Source organism: Callospermophilus lateralis, chromosome 10 (genome assembly GCF_048772815.1).
Source record: "Callospermophilus lateralis isolate mCalLat2 chromosome 10, mCalLat2.hap1, whole genome shotgun sequence".
NCBI classification, from domain to species: Eukaryota; Metazoa; Chordata; class Mammalia; order Rodentia; family Sciuridae; genus Callospermophilus; species Callospermophilus lateralis.
In genome coordinates, this window is record NC_135314.1 from 50,137,481 (window position 1) to 50,156,629 (window position 19,149).

The 19,149-nt window shown below is 51.2% G+C and overlaps 2 protein-coding genes across 3 annotated transcripts; both read right to left on the minus strand.

The window, feature by feature from the left end:
* Positions 1–1,065: 1,065 nt before the first annotated feature.
* Positions 1,066–2,709, minus strand: Cpn2 (carboxypeptidase N subunit 2). The gene has a single exon (XM_076868839.2). The coding sequence runs from the start codon at positions 2,707–2,709 to the stop codon at positions 1,066–1,068; it is 1,644 nt and encodes a 547-aa protein (XP_076724954.2).
* Positions 2,710–16,455: 13,746 nt separating this feature from the next.
* Lrrc15 (leucine rich repeat containing 15) lies at positions 16,456–18,267 on the minus strand. Of its 2 annotated transcripts, none has more exons than XM_076868733.1 (2): positions 16,818–18,267; positions 16,456–16,745 (listed from the first exon to the last, which is right to left on the minus strand). In XM_076868733.1, the coding sequence occupies exons 1-2, from the start codon at positions 18,265–18,267 to the stop codon at positions 16,456–16,458; spliced, it is 1,740 nt and encodes a 579-aa protein (XP_076724848.1). The 2 variants fall into 2 exon arrangements, with proteins under 2 accessions (XP_076724848.1, XP_076724847.1); XM_076868732.1 differs by having other exon boundaries at positions 16,809–18,267.
* Positions 18,268–19,149: the final 882 nt, after the last annotated feature.

A 19,149-nucleotide genomic window follows, 5' to 3' on the forward strand; every position in this document is an offset into this window, starting at 1 on the left:
GGTGTGGTGGCACATGCCCGTAACCCCAGTGACTCGGGGAGCTGAGGCAGAGAACTTCGAATTCAAGGTCAGCTTTAGAAATTTTGTGAGATCCTGCGTCAGAATGACAGATGAAAAGACCTAGAAATATAGGTCAGTGGTAAAGCACTCCTTGGTTAAATCCCTAGTACAGGAAGGAAGGAAGGAAGGGAGGGAGGGAGGGAGGGAGGGAGGGAGGGAGGGAGGAAGGAAAGGAAAGAAAAAAAAGTAGAAAGAGGGAAAGAACCAAGGGAGAACAATTCCAGGGAATGAGCAGCCCAGACAGTCAGATGCTGTGACAAAACCAGGTGGCCAAAGCGGCCCCGCAGCCCACCCGGCTCACCTGTCCCTGCCCTGTCCTTCCCTCCACTCCGTCCTGCATCTTCACAGAGTGGCCCTCTGTGTGTTCATCCAGCAAAGACACCTTTGCCCTCTGGGACTTCCTGCCGTGAGCGCCACCGGCTGGCCTTGACCTTCCCGGGGCACTCTTTCATCTGAACTTCCCCTTGCCACAGGAGGGCGCTGATGACACATGCCCCAGCACGAAGCCAGGCCCTGCCTCGCTGGCCACCTCCACTTCGGTCATTTCCTTTGTCATCTCTGTATCCATTTAAAACAAAATTCAAGGTGAGACATTGAAACAGACATGTGGGTTTTGAGCTGGATGGGTCCCTGGAGCAATGGTGGCCGCTCCTTGGGGCTGGAGAGAGGGGTGGGGAGAGGGGGTGGGACTGAGTCATAGCAAACCACTGGAGCCGGGGAGGTTTGTTCTCCAGACCCTGGCACAGCTTTCAAGGGTGCTTTGAAAGGAATAAGGATGTCCTTGTCGGGCCACAGGCTCCGAGAAGGGATGATGGGGGAAGGAGAGGAGGAGGACAAACTGGGGGGAACAGGCCTGACTCCACCTCTGCCACCTTGGAGATGCGACCATGTCCCTTACAGCAGAAAAGCCAAAGCTTTGGAGACCCAGCTCCTGTCTACCCTGCCCCTTGCCCGGTCAGGCCCCAGAAGCTACTGTCCAGATGCTTAGATCCATCTGCCCTATAGCTAGGGCCCCACTGCCCGGGCCTCAATAGTCACAGTGACTCTCACAGAGCCGCAGCTGGACCTCAAGTCCCACTCCTGACTGGCATTGTATTTCATCGCCAGGAAGCCTGAGCCCTGCCTAGGAGACAGCTGGATGTTCAACCAGCGACACTGGGCCTTGTCACAGGCCAGCACAACAGTGCCCTCAGGGTTGCTATAGGTGCACCTCCTCCAGACTGCCCTTTCCTCCACTGCCAGATCCCATATGTCCCCTAGCTCCCTGTCATCTATCCCCTGGACCTGGAAACCCAAACGGTCCCGGGTGACAGGACACACCAGCTGTTCTTCCTTCAAAGAGAGTACTGACTGCCCCTTGAGGTAGGCGGGCCCCCCACAGTAGGTGTTGATGTGGAAGAGATGGTCGCTGTACTGGAGCAGCCAGGTAAAGAGGTAGGTCAGGTGGCAGTCACATTGCCAGGGGTTGCTGTGCAGGGCCAGGTTGAACAGGTTGTAGTTGGTGTCAAAGATGCCCCCCGGGAGTGTGGTCAGCTGGTTCCTGGAGAGGCTGAGCAGCTCCAGCCTGGACAGGTTCTGGAAGAGGGCTGGGTGCACGACCGTCAGGTTGTTGCTGCCCAGGTAGAGCTTACCCAACTCCTTGAGGTCCCAGAAGACACCCGCGGGGAGGTGGGTGATAGCATTGTGAGAGAGCGTCAGGGACACAAGGCTAGACAGGTTGGCCAAGGTGCCTTCAGTGATAGTCTCCAGCCGGTTGTGGGACAGGGACAGGCCCACCAGGCCTGGGTTGTGGGCAAAGAGACCCACAGGCAGCATCCGCAGCTCATTGCCCTGCAGGTTCAGAAAGGTCAGATTGCCCAGAGAGGAGAAGACAGAGGGTGGCAGGTGACGGATGGCGTTGTGCTGCAGCCACAGCTTCTGCAGGCAGAAGAGCCCTGAGAAGACGTTTGGGGACAGTTCCCTGATGGCATTGCCATCCAAGAAGAGCTCCTGCAGTCTGCACAGATTGCCAAACACACCCTCAGGGAGCCTCGAGAGCATGTTGTTGCTCAGCTTCAGGGTCTGCAGGTTGCTGAGCCTGCAGAACAGCTCCCCGGGGAGGTGGGCCAGGCGGTTCTGAGCCAGGTCCAGGGTGTTCAGACGTGTCAGAGGCTGGAAGAGCCTCCAAGGCAGAGTCTGAAATCGGTTCCCCTGAAGCTGGAGGGACTCCAGGGCATCCATGTGGTGAAAGAGGCCCTCGGGCAGAGCCTCCAGCATGTTGAAGTTCAGGGTGAACTTGCCCAGCGAAGTCAAGCTGGAGAAGATGTCGGCACTGAGGTTGGAGAAGGCGCTGCCCGTGATCTCCAGGTCCTCCAGCCTGGGCAGCCCCCCAAAAGCATCCGGCCCAAAGTGATGGAGCTGAGTGTTGAGGAAGACCACTTTGGTCAGATTGGGGCTCCTGCTGAAGGCCCTGGTTCCCACTGTAGTGAATGAGGTCTCCACAAAGACGATGTCCGTGGCGTGTGGTGGGATGTCCAGTGGGATGGCGGCCAGCCCTTGATCTGAGCAGAACACCTCCCGGATGAAGCAGTCGCAGCCCACTGGGCAGGGCTGGGTGCGCCCGGCCAGGAGCAGGAGGGAAGCCCAGCACAGCCAGGTTCCAGGGAGCATCTTCCAGATCCGAGGAGGGAGAGAAAACAGAAGGGACACCTTTAGCAAGGGCAGCATGGCACAGTGCCCAGAGCACTGGACAGTGACCCTAGAAACAGGAATGGATTGTGAGGGAGGATTAGCCTCATTGGGAAAGCCTCAGTTGTAGTAACAGGGTTTTCTTATGTGGGTTTGTTTTGTTTCTTGCAGTGCTAAGAATCCAACCCAGGGCATCATGCATGCTGGGCGGTACCCCACCCTAAGCCACACCCAAGCCCCTATTCATAGTTTTAGCACCCAGAGCAGCCTTGCAAGATAGGTGGGGTGGGGTCTCATCTCCTGAAGATGAAGGTCTCAGATGGCCTGACAGGTCACACCAGCAGGTTAGTGCCCACAGCAGAACCAACATCCAAGTTTTGCGAACATTCCATGTTCTCTCCAGATTGGAGAAAGGAAGGAGGAAAGGAGAGAAAAAGACAGAGGAAAGATGCGTAAAAGGAGACCATGGGTAGTGCAGAATCTTTCAAGATACTATGTAAACTATGGGAAGATTCAGCCATAAATAAGAATGAAATTATGGCACTTGCTGGTAAATGGATAGGACTGGAGACTATCATGCTAACACTCGAAGTGAAATAAGCCAATCCCAAAAAACCAAAGGCTGAATGTTCTCTCTGATCAATGGAGGTGGGGACATGACAGGGGAAAATGGGGGGATGGGAATGGGAAAGACAGTGGGATGAACCAGAACTTTACTATGTTCAAATATGAATATACGACGAGTGTAACTCCACATCATGTATAACCACAAGAATGGGAAGTTATACTCCATGTATGTATGATATGTCAAAATACATTCTGCTGTCATGTACAACTAAAAAGAACAAATAAAACAATATATGGGAAGATTGTCGCTGTGTTGGGAATTTCCAAATGTAACTCTTCCAGGCCTGATGGTGAGGATACCCTTCTACCTGCTCTCTGCACCATCCGCAGAGGGTGTGTACAGTGCCACACAGCAGCTCCTCAGCACTGCCATCAACTGCTCTCCTCAACCTCACCATGTCCCTCCCCACCCCACCATGTTGGAGCCCAGGAACTTTCCAGTGTTGTGTGGACAGGAGGGTTCCAGACTTGGGAATTCCACAAACCAGTAGACCAAGGGGTCCAAGCTTCCAGTGTGCTAACTATTAATCAAAAGCAAAACAAAGAAAAACCTGCCAGCACCTACTGACGCATCACAAATAGGTGACGAAGCTTACAAGTGCGTTGTGTTTATTCCTCTGCGGTCATTTTTATTTATTAATCAGTAGCTCACACATGAAAGACTAGGAAATGTCAGATCAAAAGTCCACATTTTAGGATGATCTGGGGGCTCACATTTCTACCTGGAAAGAATAACCGGGGCTCAGTGCCCCAGCCCCATTAGGGACTATGTGTTCTCCAGACCATGACCCTTTTCACGTCACTCATGTAGAGGTTTGTAGTGAGTTCGAATCCCTAGTCATGTGACCTTGGGCATGTTACTTCGCCATCTGTGCTTCAACTTCCTTATATCTAAGAAGTAGGTAATAGTAGTGTGTTAGGATAATTGGGAGGATTAAATGAGTAAGTATAAATAAAGGTTTTAGATGAGGGTCTGACAGAGCAAGAGATTAGTAACTATGTAACTATGTTAACTATTATTAAAGTAAACTAATATTAACTATTATTATTAGAACTATTATTAGTAACTATGTTAACTATTGTTAAAGCTTGCAAGCCACAATCATTACAGAAAAGGCAATGTGAACAAAAAAGTAGAAAAACACAAAATATTCTAGATAGAATACATTTGGCCTTATCAAAATAAATTGTTTTAAAGAAAGAAAAGCCTCTTGCAGCATGACCCTAATTTTTCTCTTTACCTCTCCTCAACTGGAATTTACCCTGGTCCCCTGGAGGCCATCCCCTGGCAAGAGCAGCTGGCTGTCTCTCTGCTGCCCTCTGCTGGCTGCCTCCGCCATCTCAAGCTTCAGCTGTGAAAGGCTGTTCCCAAGGTCTTCCTGCACACAGAGCACTTAGAAAGGCCAGTGTGCTTAGCCTCATCCATTCAGACACCCAGTGACTCTCGGTTTTCCCAGAAATGTTCTTTCTAGCCTGTAGAGAAGGGACAGTGTCTCCCTGAGAAAACGCATTCCTCTCTCAGGCGCCTTTGCTTAAACTCCAGGCGGTGGCATTAGAAGGGACTCCTGCAATGGCAGTTGGAGACACATGAGGGAAAGGAAGGACCTCAGGCCAGTGTGTGTCCCCTGGGCCAGCAGTTACAGAGCTCAGCTTTTGAAGGAGACTGCTCTCAGGAGACCATGTGCATAGAGACCTTAATGCAGCGGACTTTGGCTTCGGCAGAACGGCGTCCTGTGCATGTCACACACCTGGGCCGCCCCTGTGGACAAAATACCCAGGGACTCTGAAAGACCAATCATGGCTGTCCTTTCTGGGTGAAGATGAGTGTGCTCATCATCTCTGTATGCCTGGCACCCAGGGCACAAGTGACTGCCTGTTGGCTCAGTCAGTGTCTGCTGAATGGAACTCTCTAGACAGGGATGAGCAGCTTGGGAGGCACAGGGTCCTTCCCTGGAGTGCTGCCGCACAGACCCATGAAGCACCAGCCAGGACAGGATCACAGCCTGGAATCTGCCCAACAATAAGAAACCAGCAATTCTTACTGTTAATGTGCCATGATGGTATCCAGGGATCAGTCACTCTTCCTGGCTAACCCCTTGGATTTTTGGTTCTCTAAGGCAGTTTCTGGAATAAAATTCCCCAGTATGAAGGGCCATCCAACACTAGGATTCGAGAGCCCTGCAGACTGTCAGGCCAGCCTCCTCTCAGGACAGGGAGGCAGGCCCGGGGTGTCTGCAGCAGGGCCAGGTGGCACAATCCATTTCTCCTGTGTTCCCACTTGCTCCTGCCAGGAACGCTGTAGCCGAAGTGGGAGGACCACCATGAGGAGAACAGAGCCTGCTGCAGCATGTCCCTCCCGACTGAGCCCACCCCAGACTGTGTCCTCTCTCCCTTTGCCTGAGCCTCTTGAATCCTGTCACCTGGAAATAACATGTTTTAGAAGTTCTCAGAAAAGGCAGTTGCTTCAGTTCAGGCCTTGAAGCAAGACCATGACACTGGTGGCACAAAAAGCATCTCCAGCAATGGCGGGAGGTGTCTGCTGACAGGGTAGCCAAGCCAAGGGCTTCTTTCCACCTGCCAGTTCCCAAATCTGCTACATGCATCTCAGAGCAAATCTAGAAGTATCTGGGACAGGGAAATGGAGACTCTCATGCACACACTCAGAAGCAATATAAGGGAAGATTGTCACTGTGTTGGGACAGAAGCAAGGGGCAGAATCAGTTCTGAGGTCTGTGCTCAAAGTAGGGTGTTGCTGTGACCCCACCAGCTTCTGCGCCAAGACAGAGGAATAGCTGGGATGGGCAGGCCTGCTCCTCACATTTGCAGGCCCCAGGGTGAGTGCATATCAGGGAACCCCACCAATGGTCTATGCCCTTCTCTTCCCACCTGAGTCTATGGTACTGAGACCCCACCCACAGCTACTCCAAAGGACCATAGGCCAAGGTGTGCTCTTCTGTGGCAAGTTCACCCTGGAGAACATGGACCTGTTCTGGGTAGTTGAAACATGGTTCAAGATGATGACACAGCCTCCAGTCGGCATGTGCCCCTTGGTCTTGACATCTTCTAAACCCTTGGGGATCTTATAGAAACAGGAAGGCCAGAACAGGGTCTTTTAAGGTTCAAGGCAAACTCCTCTTGCCCTAGCCAACAGGGATAGAGTGGGGATCAGGGAAGGAAACTAGCAATAAGTGTGCAGAACATGAATAATTTCCAAATGATCCACTCCCGGCCCAAGACTCATTCTCAAATTGCTCTGGATTTGCTGAGTTTGTACTCTGAAGTCAGACAATCTGGACTCGAATCCTATATCCATCCTTAATAAACTGTGTGATCTTAGCTGAATTACTTAACCTCTCTGTGTTTCTGTTTCCTCACCTCCGAAACCACCAACACAATACTACCTTCCCTGTGGGGTTGTTGTGAGGATTAAGTGAGAGAATACATAGAAAACTCCATTCCCAGAGCCTGGCTGACTGGGAGCATTTAGCCATGCTAGTGACTCTGATTCTCCTGAGTTCAGCCAGCCTTAGCTCTGTTCTGAAGTAACCATGGAGGTTAGCTCTGGAAAAACCGATGAGATCATCCAACCGCCCCACTCTGGAATGGAGAGATGCTTCTCAACAGCACTTTTTCTAGCCTTGTCCATCCTCTCTGGCCAAGTGAAAGTGCATTTTTGTCCTTGTTTTAGAGGAACAGACCTGAGGGCTCTGGCCATGCTGCCCTGGACTCAGGCCCTTCCCAGCCCACCCTCAAGAGAGCAGGTCACCTCCAGAGAAGGGAAGCACCCCACCAAAGGATGGTGGAGATGGACACAGAGGGCCACCATGGGGAGGCAGCCAGAAGGTTGCTGGTTTTCATCTGGGAATAAGACCAGCACATGTCCTCAAAAATGCTCCACACTCAACAAGCCAAGGAAGTCTGGCCTATTCCATGATTTTACATTTTTAATTTTAATTTTTATTTTTTTGGTTGACTGGGTGCAAATGAACTCCTTCCTCTTCTCAAATTGCCCTTGGGTTGGTACATTTCTGTGTGCGTTGCAAGCCAATCTGTCATCCACCACAGAGCTAAGCCTCACTCCTTCCAGAGGGTGACGAGAGCCCAGAACCCTGGCCCAGGTCCCCTGACTGCGTCAGTACATGCTGGATTCGACACTCAGCCTGCCACACATCTGGAAGCAGGAAGAGGGGCTTCTGAAGCACATGGAAACCTTACCCGTTTCCCCAAGGAAAATCTGCTGCTCCCAGACCTGGTCTCCTTCCCTCTCAACCCAACGAAGTCAGTCAAGGGGCTGAGGCGGCAGACTGGGGCTGGTTCCAGCCTGGGCTCCTGTCCTGCTGGCCACACACACCGGCCCAGGTGTGACCCTTTAAGCCCCTGCTTTCACATTTGTAAATCAAGAGTGACCTTGACAATGCCAATCAGGACACTTAGAGTCCAGCATTATTAGGGCTAGTGAGGCACTGAAATGAGACAGCAGGGACCAGGCTATCAAAAACATAGAAAGAGTTGGGCTTGATGGGGCACACCTGTAATCCCAGTAACTCCGGAAGCTGAGAGAGAAGGATCCAGAGTTCAAGGACAGCCTCAGCAACTTAGTGAGGCCCTAAGCAACTTATAGAGATCCTGTCTCAAAATGAAAACAATAAAAATAAATAAATGAAAGAGTCTGAGAAGCCAGGCACGGTGGTGCAAACCTGTAATCCTAGCCGCTCTGTACCCTGAGGCAGGATGATCGCAAGTTCAAAGCCAGCCTCAGCAACTTAGCAAGGCCCTAAGCAACTCAGTGAGACCCTGTCTCTAATAAAATATAAAAAAGGGCTGGGGATGTGGCTCTGGGGTTAAGCACCCCTGGTTTCAATCCCAAGAACCAAAAATAAATAAATAAAGACACAGCCTAAATGTGCAACCTGAGGGCTTGGTTAGGTAAATTCTGCTACACAGATGTAGTAAGAATCTTCTCTGCTATCTTTAAAATTATAGATATGTATTTAGTAATGTTTGCACATTACTAAATTAGTAATGTAGAATCCCAAAATGCTGCATTACCATTTTAAGGTATATCCATGCACTGAAAACAGATTATACACAAAATATTTGTAGTGGTTATTTCTGGAAAATACAATTGTGGGTGACTTTTTTTCTTTTGGTTAAAAATGTATGCTCTACATTTTGAAATGATAAACATGTATAACTTTGGTGATAACGGGGAAGTTATTCTGTTGTAAAAATGGAGATAGTCGGGTTAAAAAGGAGACAGAACTCCCAGTCCCCTCCAGAAGGCTGAACTGGGTCACACTGGCTCACTGTGCACACACAAATGTGCCACCCCAAGTGCCCGACAGGGGCTTCCTGGAGCTCTGCACCTGTTGGTGTGGCATTGCGAGGCTCAGGGAGTTTGTCTATGTGCCGCGTAGGTGTTCTAGGAGAGGAGGCAGCCAGAATTTTGAAACAAGAGGAGGTCACGAATTGGGTGCCATCACTCTCCCACCCCAGTCCCCAACTCCAGGTCCCACTGACATTGTGGAGCACCTGTGCTTGCCTTTTCTTATTGCCACTTTTTTTTTTTTTTTTTTTTTGGTACTGGGTTGAACCCAGGGGCACTACACAAGTGAGTCACATCCTCAACTCTTTTTTGTATTTTTTATCTAGAGACAGGGCCTTGATGAATTGCTGGGTCTGGCTTTGAACTCTGATCCTCCTGACTCAGTCTCCCAAACCGCTGGGATTACTGGCGTGCACCACCACGCCCAGCTCCTACTGCTGCCTTGCTCCGCCCTACCCACCCTCCTAGGGCAGCCCAAGTCCCACTTCCCCACTTCCTTGACTGCCCCTCCTTTGGATCCCTGGGTCTCTTGTCCTCTGTTGAAGGTTTGGGTCTTTCTGCTCTGCATTCTAGTCAGTTACACCCACTTCATTGAACTCAAGGGCGGGGAGGGGGGCCAGGCTTCAATGCTCTGCACTCATTACCTGGCCTGGGGCTGGCAGAGAGATGGCACTGCTCTCTGGGACCCCCTAACTTCAGGCCATGCTCTGCGTCCTGCTTAGTGGAGTAGGAAAGCACTCTGGCTCTGCCAGGGCAGAGACAGACCTGGGTTCAAAGTCTGTCTCTGCACTAGCTACTAGCTGCGTGGGCTTTGTCTGCTCACTCCATCCCTCCAAGCCTCAATTCCTCATCCATGATTGTAGCCCTGGGGGTCACAGCTGGTACTCAATTAGATGATAAACATGCTCAATTAGACAGTAAGAATAAAGCCCTGGACACTAGAAGACATTCAATAAAAAGTAGCTGTGTGCAGGTTTCAGTCCTAGGTGACAATAAACTTTATCATCTAAACCTGGACACTTATGGGAATGAAGAGGGACCTAGCAATAATTATGCCAGGTGACAGGTCTAGACAAGGGCAGACCCCAGCCATGGATCACCCTGATGATTGCCACTTAGTCAGGGACCAGGTGGTCATCTCCGAACCCCCTGCCCAGGCCTCCTCCTGCCTCCTTCCAGCCCAGGAGAGCCAAGCCCCTCACTGCTGCTCCTCCCACAGGAGGGGAACCCGGGTACTGCAGCCTGCTGGAGCTAGGAAATTCTCCCAAACCGGGAAGAGAGGCAAGCCTCTCTCCTGCCCCCCAGCCAGGACTCCAGGCCAGATGCCCCCACCACCCACAGACCCAGGCATGGCCCCGGGAGCCCTACCATGAAGACTGAGCAGGTGGGACAGGCAGCCCTGGATCTTCCTCAGAGCAGAGGGGGTCTGGCACAGCCTGTGTTTGGCTGAATCCAGCCCCAGCCTTGATCAAAGTTCTAGACAGTGGTTCCTCCCCTCACGTGACCTGTTCTGGGAATGTCATCAGGGTCACAGGGCAGAGAGAGAACCTGGGCAAGGCCTCTGAAGATTACAAAATGACCCTAAGCTGCTCCCACCCACAGGTGCCTGGTGGAGCCAAAATCCTTCTAAAGTGGCAGGCTGGGCACCTTTGGGAGCTAAGGCATCCACCAGCCCTGGAAGGCACCCAGCAGCTGCACTGAGGTGAGGGCTCCACCCAGGGTCCACTTCCCCTGGCCAGGTCCCTCCTCCACTCTGTACATGGCCACTGGAGAACTAAGAGGGCTGTGTGCGTGTTGGTCTGTTTGCTGATTTGTTTGTTTAATGAACTAACTTTCTGAACCCTATCTGAGTTAAAATGGGAGAAAACTATAGGAAGTGAATTTCTGGCCCCGTATAAAGTGGAACACTCCCCCCACTCAGACTCTTGAAGGATGTTAGCCTCAGCTTTGGGAGGGAATGATTTTCCCGTCTCTGGAGGTGTCCAACCAGGGGCCGTGGAGCCGGCTGAAGACAATGTGGAGAGCATGCAAGTGTGAGTCAGAGTGTGTAAGGGAAGGAATGTGTGTGTCTATGCATGCATGATGAAAATGTGCAAGAGTAACTGTTCCTGAGAGTGGTTGGAGGATGTGTTGAGAGTGTATGTGTGCCCAAGAGTGTTCGTATGATTTCAGGGGTGCAACCCGAAGCAAGCAATCGGAGATCATTTGCAACACCAGGAGTCTTCCATTCAAAGTAGTCTGATGGCTTTTTTTAAAACTTGTTGCATGGTATTAATATTCTGCTCATTCTTTTTACCAGGACAAAATAATATTTCTTTTGCACGTGAGCACACTGCCTCAGCCGCGCTACAAAGATCCGACAGATTATACCAAGGAAGCATTTTTTCAATAGAGACAGGTTACAAATCCACACTTGGCAGAGGAACGCAGGTGTTTCTGAGAGGGACAGAGGCAGTGGACAGAGTGGACCCAGCCCCACTCTGGATGGCACCTCGGCTGGCAAGAGCAGGGTGTCAGCTTCCAGGAGGGGATGGGGAGGAACAGGCACCTCTGGGGAGCCTCCCTCTCAGGTGAGGGAATGGACCTTTGTCTGAGCAGGCTCTCAGGGCATCCACACCCCCAGAAACACAGCTAGTCCATTTGTCAACATGTTGTGGTGAACAAGAGAAATTAGGCATTAGAGAGATCAGGGTTTGAATTCTGACTCTTCAACTAACTAGCCATTTGTAAGGGTTTTTTTGTTTTGTTTTTTTTGTATTGGGGATTAAAGCCAGGGGCACTCAACCACTGAGCCACACCCCCAGCCCATTTGTTTTTTTTATTTTGAGACACAATCTCACTAAGTTACTTAGGATTTCACTAAATTGCTGAGTCTGGCTTTGAACTTGTGATTCTCCTACCTCAGCCTCCCAAGCTGCTGGGATTACAGGCATGTGCCACCGCGCCCAGCATAACTAGCCAGTTCCTAGACCATGATTTACTCAAGATTCACCACAAGTCTCTGCATTCTCTTCTGTGGGATGGGTATGGCTGAGGGCTCAGGGAGCTCTGTGTGTGTGTGTGCCTCTGTGTGCGCATCCACGTGTGTGCACATGTAATCAAACTTCAGGTAATGGGTGTGTGGGTCATGCGTGAAGGGAGATTTGCATCAAGAACTCCAGAGATCTTCCATGAGATTAGGGATGAAGACTCTATTAATCTCATATTTCAGAAACTGAGTAGACAGAGGTTCAGTGGTCAGGGGAGCACAGCAAGGCCCTGCCCTTCATCCCTGAAGGGGTCCAGCCACATAATCTGGTGAGCATTATTGACCTCTGTCCTGCCCCAAAGTCCTGGGACAAGCTGACACCTGACAGGAATGTAAGCGAACACATGACAATCCCATGTGAAGGCCCTTCCCTGAGATGACGTGTTAAGGAACAGTGGGCTCATCCCTGTTAGCATTGCTGTTCCTGCACAGCAGCTGTGGCACCCCTGGGACTAGAGGTCTGAGGGAGGCCTGAGGGAGGCCTGGGGACATTTAGATACTCGAAGCGATTGCCTTCATTCCGAGGGCGTATTCTGAGAGCCTGTGACTTGCTGAGCCTGGTGCTGAGTCCTGTCAGGAGCTCAGTCCTGCCCTCCTGCCCGGCACGTGTGAATGTGTTGAGCAACATGCCCTCCGGGTGGCACAGAAGAAACTAGAAGCCCAGGTCCCTTGCTTGCTCTACCCCTAGTTCACCAGGTGACTCTGGGAAATTATTTCCTGTCTTGAGTTCGCGAAGCCTACGGAGATGATTTGTTATTTCCTTTTTGGTCCCCACTCACTTTCCAAAGTCCTGTTCTTGGCCCGGAATCTATTTTCTGTGAGGTGTTACACAGGCCAGGCTTGATCTCTGTGGCAAGAGCAGAATTCACAGGTGTGAGACCCCCCCACCACCACCACCACCAAGAAGTTCAGAGAGGGCACACGTGTCCTGGGTATACCATTTATTGTTGATTCTGTACACCAGATTTGTTACAAGCAGCATCTAGCAAAAGACAGACCCCTAACCCTGCCCACCAGGGTTCACACTCCATAAAACCCTGGGGGCCCAGAAATCGCTACATGCACTGCCAAGCACCTGGGACTATTTGCAGTGATTCTCTTAGCAAGGCAAAGGTGATCTATTTTTGCAGGCAGCATGAAAGCAATGGGTGGTGAGAACGATCTCTCCATAGAAGAAGGAACCCAGGATCGGGAGGAGTTCCACCTGGAAGCAGCCTGCCGCCCACCCTCTCTCAGCCACAGTGGTGGCTTCCTTCTCAAGACCGCCACAGCCTCCCCCAACAAACTGGATTAGGTTCTGGCCACAGGATCAGCCATGGGCCAAATTTGAGTAGCTTATAGCTAAAGGGTGGGATATACCCCACACTGCCCCCACCTCCAGTCATCTAGTGACTTGCTGTCTGCTCTCCATACATTTCCTGAGCTTGGAAGTAGATTCCTGAATCAGCTCTACCCTGACATCTGAAGTATGGGAATCGTGTGGTTGCCCATGAGAAGATCTAGAACCTCTACATTCTCAAGAGAAGGAACACTATCCACACAGACCCACAATTCCCAGGACAGGGGCCAGTTTTTCTTTCATGGCTGGACAAGTTTCCTGTATTTACGAAGTTGGGATAAATACAGTACCAGGTGAGGTCCCAGTGACTTAGAGTATGGGGAGCACCAGGACGGGGACTCCCATTTGCTTTGTTCTCATGGTGAAAACCCTAGACAGAGCATGAGGTCTGGTGTAAAGGCTGAAGAGAGAAATAAACCCCCAGCCTATTGAGAACCTATTTTGGCGGTCTTCTGCCCTATCCCAAGGGGGCACTGGGAGGGTTAAAGGGGAATGTGTCCAGAGCTTTGGAAGACACTTGTGCACAGTAAGCACTTTTTAAAATGGTCCTTTCCTCCAATATTGATTCCTTCTTTCCTTCCATGTCACATGAAGGCTGCTGGTGAAGGGCAAGGTGGCCTAGAAACCAGTGCACAGAGGGGAAGTGAAGGGAATTCTGTACCCTACTCAACATTTCAGGGACCACTCAGCTCACTCCAGTTCCAAGAATTGAGCAAATACATCATTCAATAGTGCTGTATTGAAAAGGGCACTCCATTCAGCTTTTGGGGCCACTCCTTGACCAAACAGCACAGTTCAGAGAGGCCAAAAGTCCTGACAAGGAACAACAGGGCTAATGGCTCCAAAACATTCTGATGGGAGAAAGGAACAGGCAAGCTGGGAAGGGTCATCTAACAGGCCCATCCCCTTCACCTGGGATCCACCTGGGTGGGGCGTCTGAAGACACCTGTTCTCAGACCAGTATTTGGGCCAGAAAGGAAGGTATTCCAATGTCATGGCCAATGTCAGAAACACCCAGGGGTTCTGGGTTAAGGCTGGTAGGGAGCATGGAATGCTGAGGGTTCCTACCTCTCTCTATCCCTAGCCACTTGTTCCTAAGCACATGAAACACTGGAGCTCACGCACAAGAAGCACCTGAGTGTTCTGGGTCTGAGGACTGTGATGCCAAACCAGGCTTCCTGTCTGGAGGAAAGCAGACCCACATTCCCTTTCCAGCCCCTGGGCCCACGCGGCAGGCCACTGTCGATAGGACGAAGGTCATGCCCCAAGCTTGGGGCTCCCTTCCTTTTGGGTCCTGGTGAGCCTTACTTAATACACATGCATTCATTCTGTGACTATTTTGAAAACATTTGTAGACCCAGACTTGCCTCGGGGAAATAATATCTTTTGCCTGGACATCAGATTCTCTGGGACAGTTAAAAGCTACGACATGCACTAGACATTCCTTCTGGGACATTTTGTGAGGCCCCATCCTGTCATCATGATGCTGCTGAGGCTTCTTACTCATCTTGTAAGGTAGAGGGACCTAATAAAAGCCAATCAGGATTGGTGGTAGATCCCTGAGACCTAAATCCCTGAGATCAGCTGAAGTTCTTTCTTGGGCAGATATGGAAACCTGAAAATCTTCAATTTTACTGATTTTATTTCTGAACTGGTGGATCAGATGTGCAGAGAAAGACATGTGTTGCCTTAAACATAATTTCTTTAACATCTGTGAATATGTGTGTAGCAGGAAAGGCATGAAAGCAGGAATTCAACTATAACTCAAGGAAGAGAAAACCCTGGATCAAATGACTTAACTCATAACCAGATGATAAGTAGGAGGAGCTTCAGAGAGCCACTCCACCCACTGGGACCTGTCAGTGTGTCTTGATATCTGCTGTCTGTGAAAATCCTGAAGTCTTGCTGCTAGCTGACTAATGTTGACGAAGAATTTTTCCACAACATTAGAGGGATCCCTGGTTCCCATTACACTTGAATGTTCAATTAAAAGATCTCATCTCTGAGCTATTTCATTTCCCCCAAATGGAAAGTGAATTAAAAACAGATATAGGCATATCATGCCCATAAAAGGGCCCAGACAAGGAACCTCCAATGAGCTGCAGCTTATCAGCAGGGAAGACACTGTGGTTGCATGGGCCACTATAGTTACCTGGCCAGCCTGGGTCCCTCCAGATCTCAGGGTTTATTAAGATTCCTCTCCAGGCCAGTCTCCTGTGCTGTCCATATCACATCTTCGTCATCCTGGCAGCTGGGCCTTTGCAACAGCTGGCCATGGAGGGGGTGGGCAGTGAGGCCCCTGGTAAGAATCCAGGTATGTCCATGTCATCTTCAGATGTCCCAGTCCTTCAGTAAAAGCTTGGGTTTGGGGATACTGGTGATGCTCTGTTCTTGATTTGACACTGATCACATGGATGTGATCAGTTTGTGACAATTCATCAAGCTGTACCTTATCACGCTCCCACTTTTCTGTATGTATATTATATTTCAATTTAAAAAACTCGAAAAGAAAACCCATAGGGGTGACTGAAAGGACCCCCAGACACCAGGTTTCTTACTCCATTCAGTACCAATAAGCTGATTTCAGAAATTAAATGGTTTTAGAAGTCAAAAATTCTTCATGATTTTATTCCACAAAGGACTAAAAATTGCTAAGCAAACTTTGTAGTTTGGAATTATCATCCTCTACAAGGCTGAGTTTGTTGCACGTGTGTCTTTCTTTTCTAGACAAAAATCACGAGAGATCCGATGGTAAATGTATGTCCAGGAGTTGAGCAGTATGGGATTCGCTCTTTCTTTCACAACATCCTCCAAGCCGGGGGGCCCAGCAGGTCTTAAGAAACCAGCTAAATGATTTGAAGCCTTCTTTGAGGAGAGAACTCACCCTGCCTTCAGGAGCAGAAAATTAAGGGGAGAACTTCCATTTGAGGGGACAGGGTTAAGCCATGGCACAAACAAGAGAAGCAAAAGAAGGGAAATCAACTTACACAATACTCTGAGGAGAGGGGCTGTCCTGGTGGAGAACTGTCCCCACAAAGTGAGCAGGTCTTCTCACCACTGAGTCTACAGAGGCCAGGAGGGGGCCTGGGTGCAGGGAAAGTTGTTCTTGAAGGAAAGGTGGTGAGGGTTTGGGGGAAGGCCCCTCTGAGCGAAGCCCAGGCATGTGAATAGGAAATTTGCCAGGGGCTTTTCTACAGCCATGTGATCTCCCTGGTGGTAAGAATGTCCTGTGAGACCTGCTTCTCCACAGAAGAATCAGGCAGGTCAGGACAAGGTGGGGCAACTCTCTCTAGGGCCTGGAAAGAGCCCTGAGAGCCTGGCTCTGTGGACCCAAGGGTGGAGGCAGAATGCTCACATTCCCAGAACTTCCGGTCTCTCCTTTCCCGAGCCCTGCTCCAGCCTGCCTTCCTAACACTCATTGGGTGCCTTCATCTGCATCAGGACTGCTTGGCTTCTCTTCTTGCAGCAGCAGCAGCAGATGCAGGCAGCCAGGGAACAGGCCAGGGCAATAATGCCAATGACAATGGCGGCAATGGCCAACCCACTTTGGGGCTGGGTCATGCCCCACGTGTTGCGGTCATCTGTGGCCCCAATGGTGGTCAGATCCGTGTAGTCATCCACAGAGCTAGTGATCTCAGTCGTAGAGGAGATGGATGTGGTGTCAGGATAGCTGGGTGTGTCAGGATAGCTGGGTGCATCTGGGTACCGCGGCGCATCTGGGTACCGTGGTGTGTCTGGGTAGCGTGGTGTTTCTGGGTAGCTGGGGTAACTGGGAACCTCAGGGATGGCTGGGGCCGGAACACTGGGGCTAGGGACATTGATGATGATGATGGATTGTCCTCGAACATTGGCTGGGCTGGAACACACTGGGAGAGTGTCTGTCCCTAACCTACCCTTGTTGATCAGGAGCCAATTGCGGAGAGGAAGGATGCTTGAGTCGCACCTCCAGGGGTTGTCATACAGCCGAAGCTCACACAGGTTCCCCAAGTGATCAAAGATGCCCATGGGCAGGTTCTCCAGCTGGTTGTTCTGCAACTGAATGGTCATGAGACCATTGACATTGGCGAAGATATTCCCTGGGAGCTGTCGGAGGCGGTTGTTCTGCAGAGAGATGTTCTGCAGGTTGGCCAACATGCGGAAGACATTCCCATCCAGGTCCTGCAGCGCATTGGTGTGGAGGGACAGCTCTCGCAGGTCTGTCAGTCCATTGAAGGCACCCGGGGAGATGAAGCTAATCTGGTTGCGACTAAGGATCAAGACCTGCAACTGGTGGAGGTTGCTGAAGATGTTGTCGGGTAGAGAAGTGATGTGGTTGTCATAGAGCCAGAGCTCCTTCAGGTTGTGCATGGGCCCAAAAATCCCTGGGGAGAGCTCCTTCAGGGAGTTCCCAAAGAGTGTAAGTCGGTTGAGCTGGGGCAGGTGCATGAAGATGCCGGGAGGCAGCTGGGAGATATGGTTATTGGACAGATAGAGCCTCTGCAGGTTCCGGTTGTTGTGGAAGAGGCCAGGCGAGAGCATGCCGATCTGGTTCTGCTGGAGGGCCAGCTCCTGGAGGTTGCTAAGCCCATCAAAAGTGCCCATGGGGATGTCCGAGAGCCTATTCTCATATAGCCGGAGCACCTGGAGGTTGCCCAGGTGCTGGAAGACCCTGGGTGAGAGGTGGGTGAGGCTGTTCTTGCCCAGATTGAGCTTGGTGAGTCCCACCAGGTGGTCGAAGACGCCATCGGGGACGTATTCCAGGTGATTGCCATGCAGCTGCAATTCCTTGAGGTTGCTGCACTGGGAGAAATGGGCGGGCTGGATCTGCACCAGCTGGTTACTAGACAGAAGGAGAGACTCCAGGTTGTCCAGTCCCTGGAAGAGGCCGACGGGCAGAACCTGAAGCTTGTTGTTGGCGAGGCTGAGGTAGCGCAGCGAGCCCAGGTTGCGGAAGGCACCGGGCATGATGTGTGACAGCTCATTCTTCTCGATCCTCAGGGCGATGAGGGCCGAGATGTTGAGGAATGGGGACTCACTGAGTTCGGTGATGTGCGTGTTGAGAATCTGCAGGCTCATGGCGTTCCAGGGCAGAGGCGTGGGCACTGACACGATGCGTGCCCCCGTGCACTCCACCTGAGAGGCCCTGGAGCAGGTGCACTCACTTGGGCAGCCATAGTAGGCCAACCCTACAGTCCAGGCTTGGCAGCCCACCAGCAAGAGGAGGTAATGTTTCAGCAGCATGGCCTCTGCAAGGAGACAGCACGTGTGAGTCAGGGTCACCTCACTGACACTGTGGCTAGTTCTTTTCTTTGGGGGGGGGGTGTAGTGGGGATTGAACCCATGGGCACTTGACCACTGAGCCACATCTCCAGCCCTATTTTGTACTTTATTTGGAGACCGGGTCTCACTGGGTTGCTTCGTGCCTGGCCATTGATGAGGCTGGCTTTGAGATCCTCCTGCCTCAGCCTCCCAAGCTGCTGGGATTACAGTTGTGCACCACCCACCAGGCTTACTATGGCTTGTTTTAAGCCAACACCAACCTTGAGTTCAGTAGTGGCTTGGCCTCAAGTGCTATCTATCATCATGGACCCAGTTCAGTGCTCCCCTCTGCTCTGGTCAGCAAGCCTCTGGGCCTTCCCTCTGCCTTCCCACTTCCAAGCCTTTGCCCAGGCAGTGCCCCCCACTCAGAGTGCTCTTCATCCTCATCAGATCTCCCCCATGCTTCTAGGTCTAGCTCAAATGCCATCACTTCGAGGAAGCTTTCCCAGTACCATAAATCAGTATTCATTTCCCGCCCATGCAGCTGGTCTTGCCAACCTCCCCATGGACATTCCACAGCCGGACATTCACCGTGTTTCCAACTATCTCCTTCCCTCGTTAACATGCTTTTCAAGGAAAAGGGCCACATCTTTCATCCCTACACATTCCTTAAGGTGGGAACTATATCTTATCCAGCTCTGCAGCCCTCATAGCAGCTAAAAGGATGTTGGAACATGGCCTTGTCAGGAGGAACAGAGAAGAAATGGGAACAAATAAATAGGTCCTGAGCCTGGGAAGATGCTCAGCCTACAAACGTGGTGGCCTGCCCGGAGGAGCCGCAGCAGCCAGCAGTGGGAGGACCAC